General features: G+C 41.8%; 1 protein-coding gene across 1 annotated transcript in view; it reads left to right on the forward strand.

The window, feature by feature from the left end:
- Positions 1–17,476, forward strand: part of LOC121868759 — a gene marked incomplete at its 5' end in the record, with an annotated part of 64,702 nt that extends 47,226 nt beyond the window's left edge. Inside the window, 2 exon segments of the mRNA XM_042369644.1 lie at positions 15,396–15,588; positions 17,017–17,476. Coding sequence (XP_042225578.1) covers positions 15,396–15,588; positions 17,017–17,200 — 377 coding nt within the window.
- Positions 17,477–19,955: the final 2,479 nt, after the last annotated feature.

Here is a 19,955-nt window from a genome sequence, read left to right on the forward strand (position 1 = left end):
GGCTGCCTTCCTTACTCGTGCCAGTGCCAATTTAGCCAGCGGAGTGAACATCGAGTACCGGGTGAAGGGAGGTCTTTTCAACATAAGACGACTCCAGGCAAGAACAAAGGTGTCGGCAGCTTCCATTACTGAACTTCAGTTTACAGACGACCTCACCCTTGTTGCTCACACTGAACACGACCTACAGGAGATCCTGAACACCTACGCAGACGCGTATGCACACTTCGGCCTTGGGGTGAATGTATGTAAGACTCAGATTCTCTTTCAACCTGCCCCTGGTTCAGACACACCTCCACCATCCATCCAGCTTAACGGTACTACCCTCTCTAATGTTGCCCACTTTCGGTATCTCGGTTCCCACCTGTCCACCACCGCAGACATTGATGAAGAGATTCAGCATCGGACCAGATATGCATCTCAAGCCTTTGGCAGACTCTGAAATCGTGTCTTCAGTTGTAGTGAGCTGAAATTATCTACAAAGCTGCACGTATATCGAGCAGTGGTCCTGCCCACCCTGCTATATGGCAGTGAGACATGGGTCACATTCAGGAGGCACCCCAAGGCACTTGAAAACTTTCACCAACGTAGTCTACGTTCCATCCTCAGAGTTCGCTGGGAAGACAAGAGAACAAATACCAGTATTCTTGCTGACACCAACTGTAGGAGCATCGAGGCTACCATTATCCATGAGAAACGACGTTGGACTGTCCATGTTACCCGCATGGACGACAGTAGACTGCCAAAGCAGCTACTTTACAGTCACCTAACGAATAGCAAACGTAACGCCGGCGGCCAATTGAAAAGGTATAAGGAGAGTCTTAAGACAAACCTTAAAATAAGTGCCAAATCGGCCCCCCTCTCCTGGGAGTCGATTACTCCACATCGTAACGCTTGGAGGAGCACCACACGAGAAGGTGTCAATACTTTCGAGTTAGCCCGACTACAAACTGAGGCAGACAAGCGCCAACGCCGGAAAGACGCTGCCACAGTCCCTCCCGCAGTAGATAGAGCCCTCAACATGTGCAACGAATGTGAACGACGCTACGGGTCCCTTATCGGTCTCTTTAGTCACCTCAAAACTCACTAACCTAGGTGACATCCCTAATAGCTCATGTCTTTGTATCATAGATGGATGATCGGCATACTCGATTCCGAGTGGGCGTAGAGAGACTAGCTCTTCTGAACACGCAGAGACTAATGAGCTGGCGGACAGACTGACCCACAGACAGAATCACTTGATTGCCAAACCTTCCCTTGTTATACATTTTCCTCAACTAAACAACTAATCGTCCTTTAATGATTTTTTTTAGAATTTGCAATCGAGTACAGTAGTACAGTATATGTTGTGCCCCGTTCAGATTTATAGGGTAAAAAGTCAATTTGTTTTCCAGATGGATGCCACTTTTTTTGTCTAAAAGTTTTCAGACTAGTGGTACAATGTCTACGGCCTCCTGTTGAGATTTATTGGGTACAAAGTTATTTATTGTATGGATGGAGTGGGTTTGAAGTAGGTGGATTTTGCAAGGACAATAACAGGGTGCCGTGTGTGTTGGCGGGGGGGGGGTGCATGCTCAGGTCGCTGTTACGGTTATCTGGCGCCTAAGTGTGAAGTTTTCCTTGTACATTATCATGGTGTGATGGGCCGACATGCCAGACAGCCACAAATAACTTTAGGGAAAAACCTGAGATGTGGGAAGCGAAGTCTATGAAGCTCTTTAAATCCAAGGTCTAAATGGAAATTAATTCGCTTATGGTAAAATTTGCTGTTTCATTATAAGACGTCGTGTGCCATCATAATATAGCTAGATTATACCTAAGCAGATTAGGTTAAGTCTGGTTTTTTATGAAGCTGTTGATTTATGTGTATTTAGAGAATACATAAAAGTTATCGGTATTCGGTATTTATATATATTTCGTGAGGGACAATACCAGGATAGATGTGTGCTGTTCGCTTGTTTTAATGGAGGTCTGCCGTACCCTCATCCTCCCTTTACCATTGTGCTAAAAACAGGAACCTAAAAACACCATCCATAGTGTAATGTTACCCCCTTATGGAAATAATGGAAAAAATATAAATGTTATTATAGGTCCTTAGATTTATTTTACCATTCTCATATCATAGAATTAATAATAATAATGATAATACTAATAAAGACCATGGTTATTTTATGAATATGGAGATTATAAAAGTTCACATTAAGTAGGGCGACTGTGGCGTGAGTTATGTCCTTCTGGCAGAGAGTTGTTGCTGTGGTAACGCGAACAATATTGCGAAAAATCTTAGGTTGGTTTATTGCACAGATAATATCATAATGTTACTCAAGACAAGTTGGAGAATTAGTACTTTATTTCCTTAATGTCCAGGTAAAAACAGCCCCAAGACATTAAGCGAAGGGCAATACTCGTCAACCCTCAGACTGACACATTGATTGACTGATTATATATATTGGAGAATCCAGAGCTGTGGTTCCTTGGGTGGATTGCCGTTCCGTATACACAAAACACATGGTTCTAGAATGGCTGAGTGAAGGAACAAAAGTTCTATTTTCGCAGCCATTTATTCTTAAATGACACCAGGCAAAAAGAATAAAAAATAAAAAAATCTTCAAAGGTCGGACTGTCGGTCAGACTAAGGAGGCTTACGAGACCGCAGTAATGTTATGATACGGTAGCGGCGGGGGATCTGTCAGGTAAAATGCAATGCACGGGTTACATCAAGCCAAGAGGAGATATGTTGCAACAGGGACATTAAAAGTTCAAGCATTATAAAGTTCTGTACTTACACAAAGACAGAGAAATAGTGTGAGTTTCTTTTTTCACTCAGCAAGAAGCAACAACTCCTGACAAGGCTGAACTGTGATCGAAAGTTAGATTAAATTCAGACAAAGATGTCCAGGTCAACAGGAATAAATATTTTTATCTTTGAGTAAATAACAATAACAAACTCGAGTGCCGAGCTGCTGGCAAAGTGAAATTTAATTATTATCCTTGTTATACTTGATTATGGTATAGCAAGAATGTCAAATTGCTTCAGTAAATTATAACTTTTCGTCGGTAAATTAAACCTTTGTTGTTAGTGAAGACATTGATCAAGTGAGGTATTTAGTTATTACCATATATATATATATATTGTGAGTGCGTTTATGTAAGGCTCATTCATTCTCTACTAAGCTAACCGAACCCGAGAGACAGACAGACAGACAGACAGACAGACAGACAGATAGAGACCGACACACCTTTGGTCAAGTTATCCATTCCTAGTCATTATCTTCCCTTAAGACACTGCACGATACCCTCTTATGTTACAACTACAGCACCACATTCGCCTAAAACTACACCCACACAGCACCTCACCCACACAGCACCTCACCCGCACAGCACCTCACCCGCACAGCACCTCACCCGCACAGCACCTCACCCACACAGCACCTCACCCGCACAGCACCTCACCCGCAGAGCACCACACACACTCACCACCACACTCACACAGCACTACACCCACACAGCAGCACTACACCCACACAGCAGCACTAAAACCACACAACACTAAAAACACACAATACTACCACGCACACAGCACTACACCCTCACAGCATTAAAACCACCCCCATAGCAATACACCCAAACATACTAGACCCGCGACACAGCACTACACCCGCCGATACAGCACTACACCCCGACACAGCACTACACCCACCCACACAGCACTACACTCATACAGCACTACAATCCCCATAGCAATACACCCACTCACACAGCATTACACCCACCCGCACAGCACTACACCCACCCACACAGCACTACACCCACCCACCCAGCACTACACCCACCCACACAGCACTACGCCCACCCACACACCATTACACCCACCCACACACCACACTACACCCACTCACACAGTACACACCCACCCACACAGCACTACACCCACCCACACCATTACACCACCCACACACCACTATACCCACCCACACACCATTACACCCACCCACACAGCACTACACCCACTTACACAGTACAACACCCACCCACATAGTACAACATCCACCAACACATAGTACAACACCCACCCAGACAGCACTCACACCCACCCACACAGCACTACACCCACTCACCAGCACACACACCCACCCACACAGCACTACACCCACCCACACAGCACTACACCCACCCACCCACCCACCACTACACCCACTAAGATAGCACTACACCCACCCACCACTACACCCACTCAGATAGCACTACACCCACCCACAAAGCACTACACCCACCCATATAGCACTACACCCATCCATGCACACACACCCACCCACACAACACAATCCCCACCCCACAGCACTACACCCACCCACACAGCACTACACCCACCCACACACCACTACACCACCCACACACTACACCCACCCACCCACCACTACACACACTCACACAGCACTATACCCACCCACACAGCACTACACCCACCCACACAGCACTACACCCACCCACACAGCACTACACCCACCCACACAGCACTACACCCACCCACACAGCACTGTACCCATATTTAGAACATAAGAACATAAGAAAATATGGAGTCTGCAATAGGCCGGTTGGCCTGTGCATGGCAGCTCCTGTCGAGAGTTGCTACCACTCTCTATCATCCATGAATCTATCTAGCCTCCTTTTGAAACTTTTCAGAGTTCCCGCACTTACTACAAAGTTGCTAAGCTTGTTCCACTCGTCCACCACCCTATTTGTGAACCAGTTTCTTCCTATCTCCCTCCTAAACCTAAACTTATCCAACTTGAATCCGTTGCTCCGAGTCCTATCCTGCTCGGATAGTATAAGAACTTTATCTATATCCCCTTTATTGATTCCTTTCACCCACTTAAATACTTCTATCATATCTCCCCTCACTCTTCGTCTTTCTAGGGAATGCAAGCTAAGTTTCTTTAGCCTATCCTGATATAGAAGGTTTCTAAGTCCCGGAATCATTTTTGTCATTCTTCGCTGCACCGACTCTAGTGAATTTATATCCATTCTATAATAGGGGCACCAGAACTGAACCGCATAATCGAGGTGTGGCCTGACTAGCGCAAGATATAGTTGCAATAAGACCTCTGCACTTTTGTTACTTACACTTCTAGATATAAAACCCAATACTCTGTTTGCCTTATTTCGAACATTAACGCACTGTTTTCTAGGCCGTAGGTCCGGGCTTACAAGTACCCCTAGGTCTCTTTCACAAGTCGACTTCTCTAGGTTGATGTTGTTAAGGCTGTATACATTATCAGTGTTTGTTCTTCCAATATTAAGTACGCTGCACTTGCTGGTGTTGAATTTCATTTGCCATTTTTCAGACCACCCCTGCAGTTTATTTAGATCCTCCTGTAATGCATTTGCATCCTGCCCTGAATTAATTTGCCACCCTATTTTGGTGTCATCCGCAAACTTGCTTATGTCACTGCTGATCCCAGTATCTAGATCGTTTATGTAGATTATGAACAAGAGTGGGCCTAGTACTGACCCCTGGGGAACCCCACTGGTTACACGGCCCCACTCAGATTTAACACCATCTACGCTGACCCTCTGCGTTCTATCGGTGAGCCGTGATTTTATCCAATTTAAAACTTTCCCCTCGATATTAGTCATCCTTAATAGCATTCCTCTTATTATGTGTATCTCCGGACAAGAATATAAAAAAAAAACGCTTTCTGGGAGTGGCCCTGAAAGACTCGAGTTTAATTCCAGGAAGAGTGAATGTTAGTGGAACAAGACACTACTAAAACAATAATGAACTTTAATCTTACATGCATCTAGCAACACGAGTCGATCTGCGGGTAGGTTTTTTATACCTCTTAATACTCAGAATTAGATGTGGTTCAAGGTTGGTGACCACTGGTCGTGCCCAGATCTATATTGTGATGAACTTCTCACTAAGTACGTACTCACCATCCTCCAGGTCTCGTAGTGCCAGTAGGATTGCATTTTTTTATTTTACGTACCCTGCAATAATAATGTCGGAACGTGATCGATTATGGTGTAGTAGAGTGTTCGTTGTCATTGGCTATAAAGAGTGATTATGGTTGTTGCTGATCATTCATTTAATCTTCAGTGAAAACGAGTCAACGTTAAGTACTTTGAAACAAGGAAAACGTGATGCGTGTTTCTCTTCTTGATGATGAACTTCTCTCAAACCGTGAGATGAAGCCTTCCATCTCTATGTACCATAATAATCCAACCTAGTCAGGGATAAATATAACATTTTGTTATCTAAACCAACCCAACACAATAAGGTATAAATACAACTTGGTTTTACCTAACCTAACCTACCCTAACCAAGCTGACCTAATAAAAAAAACCCCACTCTCTCCCCTCACTCCAGTTTTTGTGTGGGGATAACATTCAACAACAGACTGCTTCAACTCCTTATATGGCTTTCTTCTACTCATTCGTTCACTCAGGCTTGGATCAAAGTCCTCGCCACAATCGGAAAGATCATACCCAATGACGAACACTACTAGACCAATCCAACTGATATCCTGGTGGTGATTATTGCCAAGAATAAAGTTCTCGAGACTTCTTTTCCAAATTTATATATATTTGATTTTTTCTCCGTAATTTTGGGTAGATGTTATTTATATTTGCTTAACACCTCTACCCTACCCTGCCCTGCCCTGCCCTGCCCTGCCCTGCCCTGCCCTGCCCTGCCCTGCCCTGCCCTGCCCTACCCTACCCTACCCTACCCTTTCTCTGCTCTACTCTACTTTACCCTTTAATACCTTGTTTATTTCACTACACACGCTGTAACGTTTAGGTGAGGTACAGGGGGGAAGACAAGCATAATCGATGGGGCTTGACTTCGGCAATATCAGGCGGCCTTGATTTTGAAACAAAATGACCTTTAATAATGGATTTAGATTCTGACCTGAATGAAAAATATATCCAGGGAGAATTTATGTACGAAGGAAGTCTCTCTCTCTCTCTCTCTCAGTAGTTCTATTTTTACATTGTTATTCATCCCCCAAACTTTAAGCAGCATTGAGAATGTTATCAGTTTTTTTAATCTTAACTGGTTTATAGAATCTGCTGTTTAGTAATGTAGCTTATAATATTTTAATCATTTAGACCTGGTAGGCATTAGGAGTGTCTGCACTTAGACTAATATATTCATTGTTGTGCTGAGAGGCTCACAAGGGATGGTGATATGGATCCTTCTACTTTTTCGTTGTTGTTGTTTTTTTTTTCTCTCATTGTTCTTAATTTCACATATATATATATATATATATATATATATATGGCTCAGGGGTTGTTGGTCTGTGGAGGCAAAAATAAGATGTAGAAATATTTAAGTAGATCCACTCAAACTACCTTCTCAACAGCTCATAGGTGAAATGATTACAAATGAATGCAGAGTAGCAACAGGTATACTATACTGCGAGAGAGGCTGGAGAATATTCTAATGTATTTATAAGAATGGACCAGGAAGATCCCCGGCAACATTTCAAACACATTTGTTCTCACTTGTAAGGGCTTCAGTCGTATTATTAAGAATACCCTCTCTAAATTTAGGAAAAGTAAATTCTGTGGGATATAAGTCAAATACTAAACATGTTTATGGTAGAAAAGCAAACTTCGTAATTCGGCAGCTCATCAATACCTTCTTCTGCAACCCCTTTAAAAAGATGGATGTCCAGAAACGTTTGCTAACTTGTATAAAGAAAGTTTCTTTGGTGTTTGGGGATGTGTTTCAGCTAATTTTACCTATATTTTCTACACCAGTGAGTATCTTCCACTTTTCAATCATGTTTCCTCTCTAACTTCGCTTCTATAAAGATGACACATTTTATTCACATCCATTTATCAAACTAAAACGAGCTTGGCTGGACGTCGATGCCCGGTTTTAAACTTCCGATGAATGGCTCAGCAATATGTAAACGTTTTATTTGTGCAGTCAGAATCTCTTATTGTAATTTCTAATGTCTCTTTCGCTGGATTTCAGAACATTACTAATCACAATATTTGTTTGTTTTCTTCCGTGACAGTGTCTAATGGATAACCATACACAATAAGTTAGTTCTAGATCTGTAATAACTACGTCCATAACTTTGTTTTTTCTATGTTGAACTTCCATTGCAAAGTTTCTAACCATTCTGCTATTTTCTGCAAACCCTCACGACCTTGATTCATATCTTTACACGGTCTTACTCCACCTGAAAGCTCGGTGTTATCTGCAGTTTACTTAATTTTGCTCCTGAATCCCAAGTCTTGATCACTTATATCAATTATAAACAGAGCTGGACCTAACAATGAATCCCTGGGTACGCCACCAGTTACTCTCTTCTACTTGGGTTTTTTCTCCATTTCTAATTGCGTTTCTTATCTTCTTTCTACTCAACGTCTCTTTCTCTCTTTAGCCCAATGAACTGTTCATTTGTCTTATCAGTGCCAGTTGCGTCTTTTGGTCCTCGATGTTGACAGTGCCATTTAAGAAGCTTGAATTTTTTTTAATCATGAACCTAACGCAATTGGAATAGTTGTTCTGTATCACTTTATAAGTTTGTGTATATAACTAACCTACCAGTTTATCACCATGTACTTTGATTTTACTAACGATAGTCCTTAACTAATTATTCTAAGTTTACCCAGGTCTTGTCTTGATTTTTTACTTAACAGTGGGATGGTAACAGTTTCATTTCCTGTGTGTGGGCTGCTTGCTATTATCCATAACTTTATTTGTATTGAAACTCTTCGTCACATATCGTCAAGTTCTGATGATTTCTCTATAACCATTTTGTTATTTCTATTAATATTTTGTTATTAATTAAAATATATTACTCACTATCACTGTTACCAAGTATGCAAGCACTAGGTCATTCACTATCAGTCACCAAGTATACAAATAGCAGTTCGAAATAAATTGCTTGTGCCTTCTAGTGTTGGTGGTACAGCGGTAACTCACGGTTGGCTGATTATCAGGGGTTAAGAAGGTACCTAGGTGAGGTCACCCACCCGACATAACCCTCTCTAACAACGAGGCCGTCCTGAACAGGCACGTTACCGCCGGACCCATCAGTTCCAGCGATCACCTGCCAGTCGTCGTGACGCTCTCATCCAATCCCATTATGATCCCCGCCAACATCAGGTCAAACCTCAAACGGGCAGACTGGGACTCCTTCTAGGAGTCTCTCAGTCTCAAGCAGGGGAGAAACCTGGAAGAAGCCAGCCCCAATGACATCGACGACGCGGTCGAACAATAGTATAAGGATGTGAAGACGGAGATGGACAACAACATCCCGACCACCAGTTACAGGACCATTCCCCATCCTCACACTAGTCACCAGCTGAGGCAGCTCAGTGTCCAGTACGCTCACGTGAGACAGCTAGCCAGTATCCGCGGGTGGACGCAGGAGCTGAGAGACCGGTACCGAGAGCTACAGACGGACATCCAGCACGAGAGCAAACGTCTACATGAACAAAAGTGGGCCGCCTTGGTGTGGGAGGCAGCCAACAATTACCGCGATTCTGCTGCCTTCTGGAAAGGGATCAAGCGACTAATGGGTTCCACCTCTAGCACGGTCCCTTACCTGCTCGACCAAAACAACGTAAAAATATTCGAGGAAGAAAACCAAGAACAACTACATCGGCGATATTTACGAAAGATCTTTACCATTAGTGAACAGGAGAACGAGGGCTTCGACAGGAAGTTTGAGGAGGACATTTTAGGTCAGTTGCAGGACCATCAACACCTGCTCCAGCCGCTCCCACGGGCTGACTTCACTAGACTGGTTGACGGAAGCGACCTGACGGAGCGCATAGCTCCTGCAGATGTGTCAGCCGTCATAAAAGGGTTTAGAAACAAATCACCTGGTCAAAGTCACATTAACAAGAAGATCCTGGCTCAACTCCCCGACAACATGATAGAGAGGCTTGCTCATATATGCAACGCCTGCCTCGCCTCTGGATACTTCCCTAAGATGTTCAAAATTGCCGTTATTCGCCTCATACCAAAAGCAGGGAAGCCTCCAAACAAAGTCGAAAATTTCCGACCAATATCGCTGCTAGAAGTACCTGCCAAAATCTTCGAAAAAATAGTCAACAAGCGATTGCGGATGTATCTGGAGGACGAAGACGTGCATAATCCCCGCCAGTACAAAGGCACATCCACCGCCATAGCTCAGGCCTACGAGCAGATCGCCAATGCCATGACTGGCCGCCTGCAGTGCAATATAGTACTGAGGGACGTCAGCAAGGCGTTTGACAAAGTTCGGCACGCAGGGCTGCAGTATAAGATCATACAACTGGGGCTACCCGAAAATCTGACGCGCCTGCTGTGTAACTTCATTATGGACCGCAGAGCCAAATCAAGATGCAAGAACATTTTGGAGAAGAACTCTCACTATCGAGCGGCGTGCCTAAGGGCTCTTGTCTCTCACCAACCCTTTACACACTCTACACGGCTGACCTGCCACCCCCAATCGTCGGCAGCGAGTACGTCATGTATGCCGACGATGTAACACAGATCGTCACCTGCCCAGGAAGGTCCACAGCAAGGATGGCGCGACTCACTGCTCGGGCAATAGAGGAGATCTCGGAGTATGTAAATAAATGGAAAATAAAAACAAACAAAACGAAATTTGAGGTCATACCCATAGCCAAATTCAAACCGGCCCCATTGATGATCGACGACGAAGAGATTGAGTACTCTAAACATGGCAGGTTGCTCGGCCTCATCATTTCTCGGACGGGCATCATTCCCCACGTGAAGGACAGACTAAATAAAGCCAAAGTCGCCGCAGCCAAATTAAAACGTTTTAAATTGATGCCTGAGAAGATACAAGTTCACCTGTACAAGGCGCTGGTGAGGCCTGTGTTGGAGTACCCATCTATACCACTCGTCACACGCGGGAAGACTAGACTACAACAACTACAGAGCTTCCAAAACAAGTGTTTGAGGTCAGCCAGTGGCCAAGCGCCACCCTACCAGGAGACAGTGGAAACCATCCACCTAAAAAATAAAACAGAGGCCCTCAACTTCAGGTTCCATCGCCTAGGGAAGAAGGTTTGGGACAAGCTCCTGGACGACCCATCTATGTCCGCCACAGTGATCCACCTTAGATTAAAACTTAGGTGATATAAATTCACATTTAACAAGTCACAATCAAGTGAGTCCATAACGTAATACAGTATAAAATGTTAATAAACTTGTAATTGTAATATCAATCTCGTCATTGTCTACTAAAATAACCATTGTGCAACCTCATTCTAAATCCTAGGTTAGCTTAGTTAGCCAACAAACTCTGTAATATGTAAAACAAGGGGTGTCGTCCCCCTCTGTTTAACTCATTAAACTTCTTTTCCAACCTTTCCCCCCACGACTATATGTTGTGACTTCTCCATCCCTCATGTCTGGCTGTGCCTTGAGCCCCAGCATGCCTTCCATCCTTTCCCCACCTTAACCTAAAAAAAAAAAAAAAAAGTGAGGTCACCTGGGAACAGTCACGTCAGTCCCCAGTAGGAAGGGGTGAGGTCATAGTTGACACAACAATTGATCATGACACAACAATTGACCATGACTATAATATATTCACTTTTACACCTTCATGATTATGTTTTTAGTTAACAATTCTCAAACTCTGACATATTAAAACTCAACACCTACTTCGACATGAATGAGGTACTGGTTAAAAAAATTTACCTGTTTACGTGTTCACTAACCTATGATAGGCTGAAAATCCATCATCTCACCCTCTCATTATCCTTGGGCCGTTCCTACTACCTAATATTTATTTTTAGTTCAAATGATAACCATGCAATATTTTTTTTTATTCCTCGATCAATCAGTTAAGAGACCCTGGGCGAATGTAACGGTGTATAATTTCGTATAGAAAATACACGCAAATAGGACAACTATAGCCCCTGGGGGGATGAAGGCCCAAGTAATTACTCCGTCACCACTTTCAAGTTTTTTTTTTTTTTTTTTTTTTGTAACCTTGTATTACCTGCCTTGTTGGTCCGTACTCTCGAAAATACTTAATGGAACGATCACCAGAAAGTGTTTGTCGCTGATGTTATTATGACCGAATAAAGGAACGTAGGTAAAAGAACGCGTTGTATATACAGGTGGGACCTGTCACCCCACTCATCAAGTACAAACAAACCTGTTTTTCATAAGCCCCCACACACCACACCTCCTGCCAAGTATATATTTATTCTTATCTGAGCAAACAGGTTTATATGTCTGTCACTTTGGTCACTAACTGAGTCACTCACTCACTAACGGAAAAAAAATCCTTTCTTATGTGCTGCTGTAATATAATTAATAATATGGCCCTCTTAGAGTTGACATAGCTGACCTACGTGAACATGTTTCTGTGCATGGCAGAATTGGTTTGGCGCTCGATGACGAGGAAGGTCATCGGTACGCTGGCCTGTTCAACACATTACGAGGAACGTGAACTCATTATTCTTTGAAAGGTTCACGGTATTCCTTACCCAAATTCTACGTTTTGTGTTACTTGCACTTAACTTATTCTGACTTATTTCCTATTCTTCTCTTGTCTTCTACACTTCCTCGTTTGCCTCCACTTTCTCTCTTTTTTCTTCTTCCTGTTTTCGTTATCCTCTTCCTCTTTTTTCCCTCCTATCATCCTCTTTCTTTCTCTTCCTCCTCCCCGTGATCATCTCTCTATTCTGTTTTCCTTCTTAGTATAAAAAGTATTCAAGAGAGGTGCTCGGGACCCCAGTGAGGCGTGGTGGGTGACCCGACACTTACCTGTGTGGCTGTGTTGATTCATTACTTAAACACAACGTACCGTACATACCCATCAGTCATCACGAGTACCTTCAGCCTCTTCTAAGACTAAATATTCCTTTGTAATGACCCCCCCTAAGAAGATGGCGCCCTTAGGTTAAAACGACAGCGAAACCGTCTGTCTTTCGTATTTCTTCAGGCAAAACCAACTAAACATAACCTAGCCACTTTTAACTTACCCTAAGAGACCTAAATCCCCAATTTAACATTGCTACAGGGTATATTTTCTTGTGGAGGTTAATTTTGGTTATTAGTGGTCCTATTCGAGGTACTTTTCCAACACTGTACATTTTGTTGTTGTCCCTTTAGATGGTCTTTGTGATACGATCCCTTTGATTATTTTGATATCTTTTTTTTCTAACCGTTTTCACGTGTCCTTTATAAAGAGGTGTTTCTGGTATACCTCTTAGTTCATCTACTTTTACTTCTTCTTTTTCTTTTGCATATTCTTCATCTTTATTTAATCGTCTTTCTGTTTCTTAATCTTCCCAATCCATTATCTTTCTTTTCTCCCCTCCTATTTTTTGCTACCTCACTTCTTCGTTTCCACAAACATTTATTTTTAATAATTTCTGTAAACGCTTGTAATTCCGTGCACATCCTTCACTCTGCAACAGACTGTGTCTATTAACCTCCACTACTACCTTCACCTCTTCTAATCACTCCTTTCACTCGGAGTCTAACTGTAGTGGAGTTTTTCGTACAGCATGAATTCCAGGCTTGAATCGTGCAATTCTTATTTTAATCACTGTTAGCTTTTCTGTAACCAGTGATGAGAGAACGTATCTAATTCACGGTATACTCTTGGTGCAATTGTGACTTTTGGCCGTAGCAATACAATAACAGTGGTGGAAATTACATAGAATTCTGATATAAACTCTGTAGCTGGAGACGATCGACCACTCTTAAGTTTATGGACTATAAAAGACGCAATGTGTCTGAAAACTTGTATCCAATTTTTTTTATAATGACGACGGTCATGGCCAAAGGATTTCAGAGGGTTTTTTTGTTGCTGTTTTACTTGAAAGTTATGAGCGAATGAATTTTCACTTTTTTTTCTTAAGTGGGCCGTAATGCGCAACCTGTTGCCTCTGACCTGATCTAATTTCTGTCTCCAGGGTGTGGAAGGCTCACGTTCTCTGCTGAGTTTCATTTCACGCTCATATCTTAATTTAACTTATGCTTATTAGGAAACACAAACATCGGCAAAAGGACCTTAACTTACAACTGAAATATACAACGCTCTCGTAGTTCTGCTGTTTTATCTTCCATAATGCGATTTAAGTGTTATTATTTAAATGGTACTACACAATTTCTTCAGTTATATATATATATATATATATATATATATATATATATATATATATATATATATATATATATATATATATATATACAGTATATATAACTCTGTGTTTGAAAACCGAGTGCCCGCCTTGCTGGGCATGAACTCAGCCTCCAGCCAATCAGCCTATGACGACACATTCACAGGCTACTGTGATGAGTTCATGCCTCAGGTAGTCATTGTCTAAGCTGAATGTTCTTGTATTTCTCTAAACATGACACAATCTACTCCAAAAAACATGGCATTGTTACACTGACTTAGATCTGTAAAAAGGGGTCTAACAATGGCAGATTCAATGTAACGTATAAAATTTTAAAGTTGTAAGGCTAGGGAATGATAATAGGGGAACAACCATTCATCAGCTGAACAGCGTAGATATAGAGTAATGCGATTGTCAGAGTTATTTATATGCCAATGCAGCTAATAAAGTATTGAGGCTCTTACCTTGGGGCATTAGTAACAACTGTATCTCCCATATGAGACATCATTTGGATTATGCGGTTCAGTTTTGGTCACCTTACGATAGAATGGATATAGATTCCCACTAGAAAATGTTTAGAGAAGGATGACAAAGTTAATCCCGGACATTAGGAACCTTGGGAATAAAGACAGAGTAAGAAAACGGAATATGCAGTCTTTTGGGAAACGTAGAGTGAGGGGTGATATGATCAAAGTGTATAAATAGATGATTAAGTTAAATAGGGGTAATATAACTAAGGTACAATTGCGGAAGTGTGTTCCTACGCCCGCTGTGGTAGACCGAGTCCCCAAATGGCACCGTCATAGTAGTAATATCACTATTATTTAATGAATAAGTATTGGTCATATAAAGATGGACTTGATTGGTGGATATGGATGCTATAGGTCAAAAAGATTGGCCGTTTGGAGACACGGGTTACAACAGGGGGTGTAGGAACACATATACGTACTTAAACTCTGATTGGTAGTGAACACGTTGCAAAAGTTGTGAATTGGAGAATTTTATATTCACGAAGGAATTAAGTAAACAATGGTTCACATGTAGAGTTGTAGATAAAAAGAACAAGTTATCAAACACCATCATCAACTTGAACTCGTTGGGGAGTTTTAGATACAGTAAAAGTTGGAAAGATATACGAGTGATAATGGTTGGGTGTAAACAAGAGCTGCCTCACGTGGGCCTACTGTAATGACATTCATTCTTATATTCTTATGAGAAAAAGTACATATTAGTCACTCTTTGTTTCCTGCCTGTTAAGACAACCATCTCTACAGTTCTCTGCTCGCGTGGGTGTGGCGTGGGCGGCGTGTGTGTTGGCGTGGAACGGTGCAGGTGCGGACGTGGATTCTCAGGACCCTCCTGCACCACACCCATCTGTGACCCGCCGTGTAGCAACGGAGGAACGTGCACCAGCCCCGGAGTATGCACCTGCCCCGAAGGCTACTCGGGTCTCTGGTGTACAAACAGGTTCGTGCATATAACACAGGGTTATCGACCACTACGCAAGTGGGTCATCCTGATTGGCGGAGGCTCGATGTTCCTCTCAAGAACTTTAGTTAGCCAGCATCCTTCCATGGAGGCCAAGAACAAGTTTGTCAAGTCTGGTACAGGACTTAATCATCACACCATTACCAGTGTTTGATTCTGATTAAGAACAAGTTGAATATACGGTCGGTCGTGAACCCTGAGAGAAAGCGGCTTGGGTAGGTTCCATTAAACATTTTCGCCAGTCATCTGTTCACAGCCTGTTACTCTCACAGTGAATAAGATCACCCCAACCTGCTGTCACTTTTGTCCATCAGTGATGAGTTACATTAATTAATAATATGTTTATTCTAGACAATTTTTCCCCTTGATAGTATTTAACACCTGTCACCTTACTGATGATCACCTATAGCACTTCTGCACTCAGTACTAATAATCCCCCTTAACACCTGTCCTCTTCGTAATGATAAACCCCTGTAACACCTGTCCTAGCAATGATAATACCCTATTACACTTTCCTCCTAACAATGATAATCTCCTGTAACACCTGTCCTCTTAGCAATGATAATCCCCTGTAACACCTGTCTTCCTAGCAATGATAATTCCCTGTAACACCTGTTTTCCTAGCAATGATAACCCCCCTGTAACACCTGTCTCCCTAACAATAATCCCAGATAACACCTGTCCTCCTAGTAATGATAATCCCCTGTAACACCTGTCCTCCTAGTAATGATAATCCCCTGTAACACCTGTCCGCCTAGCAATGATAATCCCCTGTAGCACCTGTCCTAGTAAGTACAATTCACTGCAACATTTGTCTTCTCATGTATAAAGAAAAGCTCCTTTAACACCTGTACTGAACACCCTGAAACACGTACTGTATATTGAAAGTCTTATAATACCTGTAATATGTGTATTAAAATCCTGTAACATCTGTAATGAACTTTTGTATTGAACCCCATAGCAACTGTATTAAACCCCGTTAAAACTGAACTTTTGCAGCACCTGTTTTGTACCCTTAAGAACCCTTTAATACCTACCTGTTTTGTACCCTTAAGAACCCTTTATTACGTACCTGTTTTGTACCCTTAAGAACCCTTTAATACCTACCTGTTTTGTACCCTTAAGAACCCTTTAATACCTACCTGTTTTGTACCCTTAAGAAACCTTTAATACCTACCTGTTTTGTACCTTTAAGAACCCTTTAATACCTACCTGTTTTGTACCCTTAAGAACCCTTTAATACCTACCTGTTTTGTACCCTTGAGAACCCTTTAATACCTACCTGTTTTGTACCCTTAAGAACCCTTTAATTCGTACCTGTTTTGTACCCTTAAGAACCCTGTAATAATCACTTGTTTTGTACTACCACTTAGAACCTTGTAATAATCGCCTGTCCTCACCTTGCAGGAAGTGTAAGTACGTGCCCAAACAGGTAGCGTACACTAGGAGTTACAAGAAGATGGTGCCTCAGAGAGTTCAGACCCACTGCGGTGCCTGGGGGTGGAAGAGCTGTACCTCCGTCAGGCAGGTGTACCAGACGGTCACCCAGAAGTTCTACCGTACCGTCTACACCTGTGAGCCAACCCCCTAACGCCCCCGACACCCCTCCTCTCGACACATGACTGAAGTGTTAAAAAAAACCTAAAAAAAAAAGAAATTTCTAATCCGATTATCTAGCTAATGATCTGAAAGGAAAATGATTGTGTAATCTCATTTTCATAACATCGGGCTACTATTATATATGTAACTCAGACATGAAATTGATATTGAAAGTGTAATCTGATTTCCACATCATGGGATCACTATTGCTAAATGTAAATCAGAGCTAAAGGCAAAAAAAAAAAGAAATAAACTTTAATCTGAATTCCACAACATGGGACGACTCCTGTTTATTTAAAGCGGGAACTATAGACCTGTGTTAATAACCCATATGGGATACGAGCCTATTTCTTACCCATAGTTTTTACTGTAGGTATATTTAGCTACACATTATGTTCTTTATTATTGTACCCTCTTAAGTTGGTAACATGTATAGTCGTCACTAATATAACTGTTAACTCGTAAGGATAGACTAAGTCGCTTCGATATCATGTGTAAAAAAAATTCTATATTTATTTGTTACATATTAAAAAACTGTAATGGTTGAGTGGAGGAGGTTGATGAGGGTAAATGTCTGTCATTAGTCTGTAAAAGATTAAACTAATAAGGACTGCCTTTTAAATAGTGTCTGTAAACATTCTTTGATGCTAGTCTCTAATGATGGATGGACTGCGTAAGACCGACCTTTAATTACAGTTCTGTAGGCGTTGTTCATTGGTGGAGAGGTTCCTGCAACTTATTCCTGTAATTAAACATGTATTACAGAACAATTTATTCATACCCGATATGTATTGACACTTTTCACAGATTGCAGGTTAAAGATACATAAACTTTCCTTTGGTGAATAGACACTTACGTAAACAGACCATTAGTGTACTATATAAGGATGTGTTTCAAGGATAGTTAAGTATAATTTAAATGAACTTGATGTGATGACTGGTAGTGGTGAGGCAAGAGAACATGATGTGATGACTGGTAGTGGTGAGGCAAGAGAACATGATGTGATGACTGGTGGGAGGGAGGAACTACCCTGGAGGTAAAAAAATAAACAGATGTTTGCCTGTCAGTAAAGATCGATCTTATATTACTTCAGCTGCTACTGTACCTCATTCCTCCCTCCCTCCAACCTTCCCTTCGACCCACCCTCCCTGCCTACCTCCACCCCTCTATCCTTCCTTCCCTGCCTACCTCCACCCCTCTATCCTTCCCTCCCTGCCTACCTCCACCCCTCTATCCTTCCCTCCCTGCCTACCTCCATCCCTCTATCCTTCCCTCCCTGCCTACCTCCATCCCTCTAACCTTCCCTCCCTGCCAACCTCCACCCCTCTATCCTTCCCTTCCTACCTCCATCCCTCTTTCTATCCCTCCCTGCTTACCTCCATTCATCCTTCTTTGCCTCACTCCCTCCCTACCTGTATCCCTCTCTTTGCCTCCCTCTCTCCCTCTCCCTCTTTGTCTCCCTCTAGCCCTTCCTGCCTCCCACCTTCTATCCCTCTCTCCTATCTCTCCCTCATCTCTCTCTGTGCTTTCCTCCATATATCCACCCATCTCCGTCTCCTTGAGGGTCTTATGCCAAATGTGTGTTTCGGAGAGAGAAATGCACGAGTCTTATGTCTGATTGCAAAATGACGTGTCTTGACCCTTCAGGTTTGACGTATGTTTCGTAAGCTTATTCATTGGCTCAGAAATGTAAAGTTTGTACAGTGTGGTGACTTTACTCCGGTAACTCTGCAAGCTTTGAAGATTTTGGTTGTATATACAGCATCCAATTACCTTGAGAGGTTGATTGTTTATGGCAGTGTGGCCTTACAGTACAATAATGTGACTACCGGACCACAAAATAATACTTTACTGTATTGTGATATTATAGCACCACAGATTTTTTTTAGTATTGGATTATAACACCAGATTATAGTACTGTACCATAGATTCTTGTAACGTTAGATTATAACACTACATAATCCTACAATTTTATGGATTTATTACATACATTACAGTCTGGCAGTGGTGTGAGATGACGAAATATCTGAACATTGCAGAGCTGAGATCTTGTTACCAACACTTGGTATTACCGAATACTAATCGTACACGCCAAGTATGAAAAAAAATTAATAAAATCAGACACAATATTACTGAGATGATCTAATTCACACGGTCTCTGCAGTCACCTTTAATCTAGGGACTGTAATGGGTGTGAGTATCCTCAGTGAACTATGGTCGTAAAAGGAAGGTGAGGAGGAAGTTCTGATGGCAGAAATTTAAGTGTTTTACTCAGCCAGATACTGCATATTACTTTCACTTTTTTCTCTTTATCTAATATATATATATATATATATATATATATATATATATATATATATATATATATATATATATATATATATATATATATATATATATATATATATATATATAACCTGGTCATCTAACGTGAGAAGCAACTTAACGTTGGTGTTCTGGGATGTGTTTAGTGTATATAATGAAACTCTTTTACCTGAACTTTTATGGTTGTTCTAAAGTAAGTCAGTTCTATATGTATTGTCACATACTGTATGTAGTGTATAATTCGTCAAGAAATAATCAAGAGGAGTGAGAACTGTATTTGAATTATTGTTACGCCAATAAATGTGAGTAACTGAATGGAACAAGGCTTTATTTTACCCTATTCACTATAATGGGGATAAAATCTCGCTAAAGAGGTGAGGAAATATATAATTTACTTTACCATATCACAAGTGATCGCAGAA

Source organism: Homarus americanus, unplaced genomic scaffold (genome assembly GCF_018991925.1).
Source record: "Homarus americanus isolate GMGI-L3 unplaced genomic scaffold, GMGI_Hamer_2.0 scaffold30535, whole genome shotgun sequence".
Lineage (NCBI taxonomy): Eukaryota > Metazoa > Arthropoda > Malacostraca > Decapoda > Nephropidae > Homarus > Homarus americanus.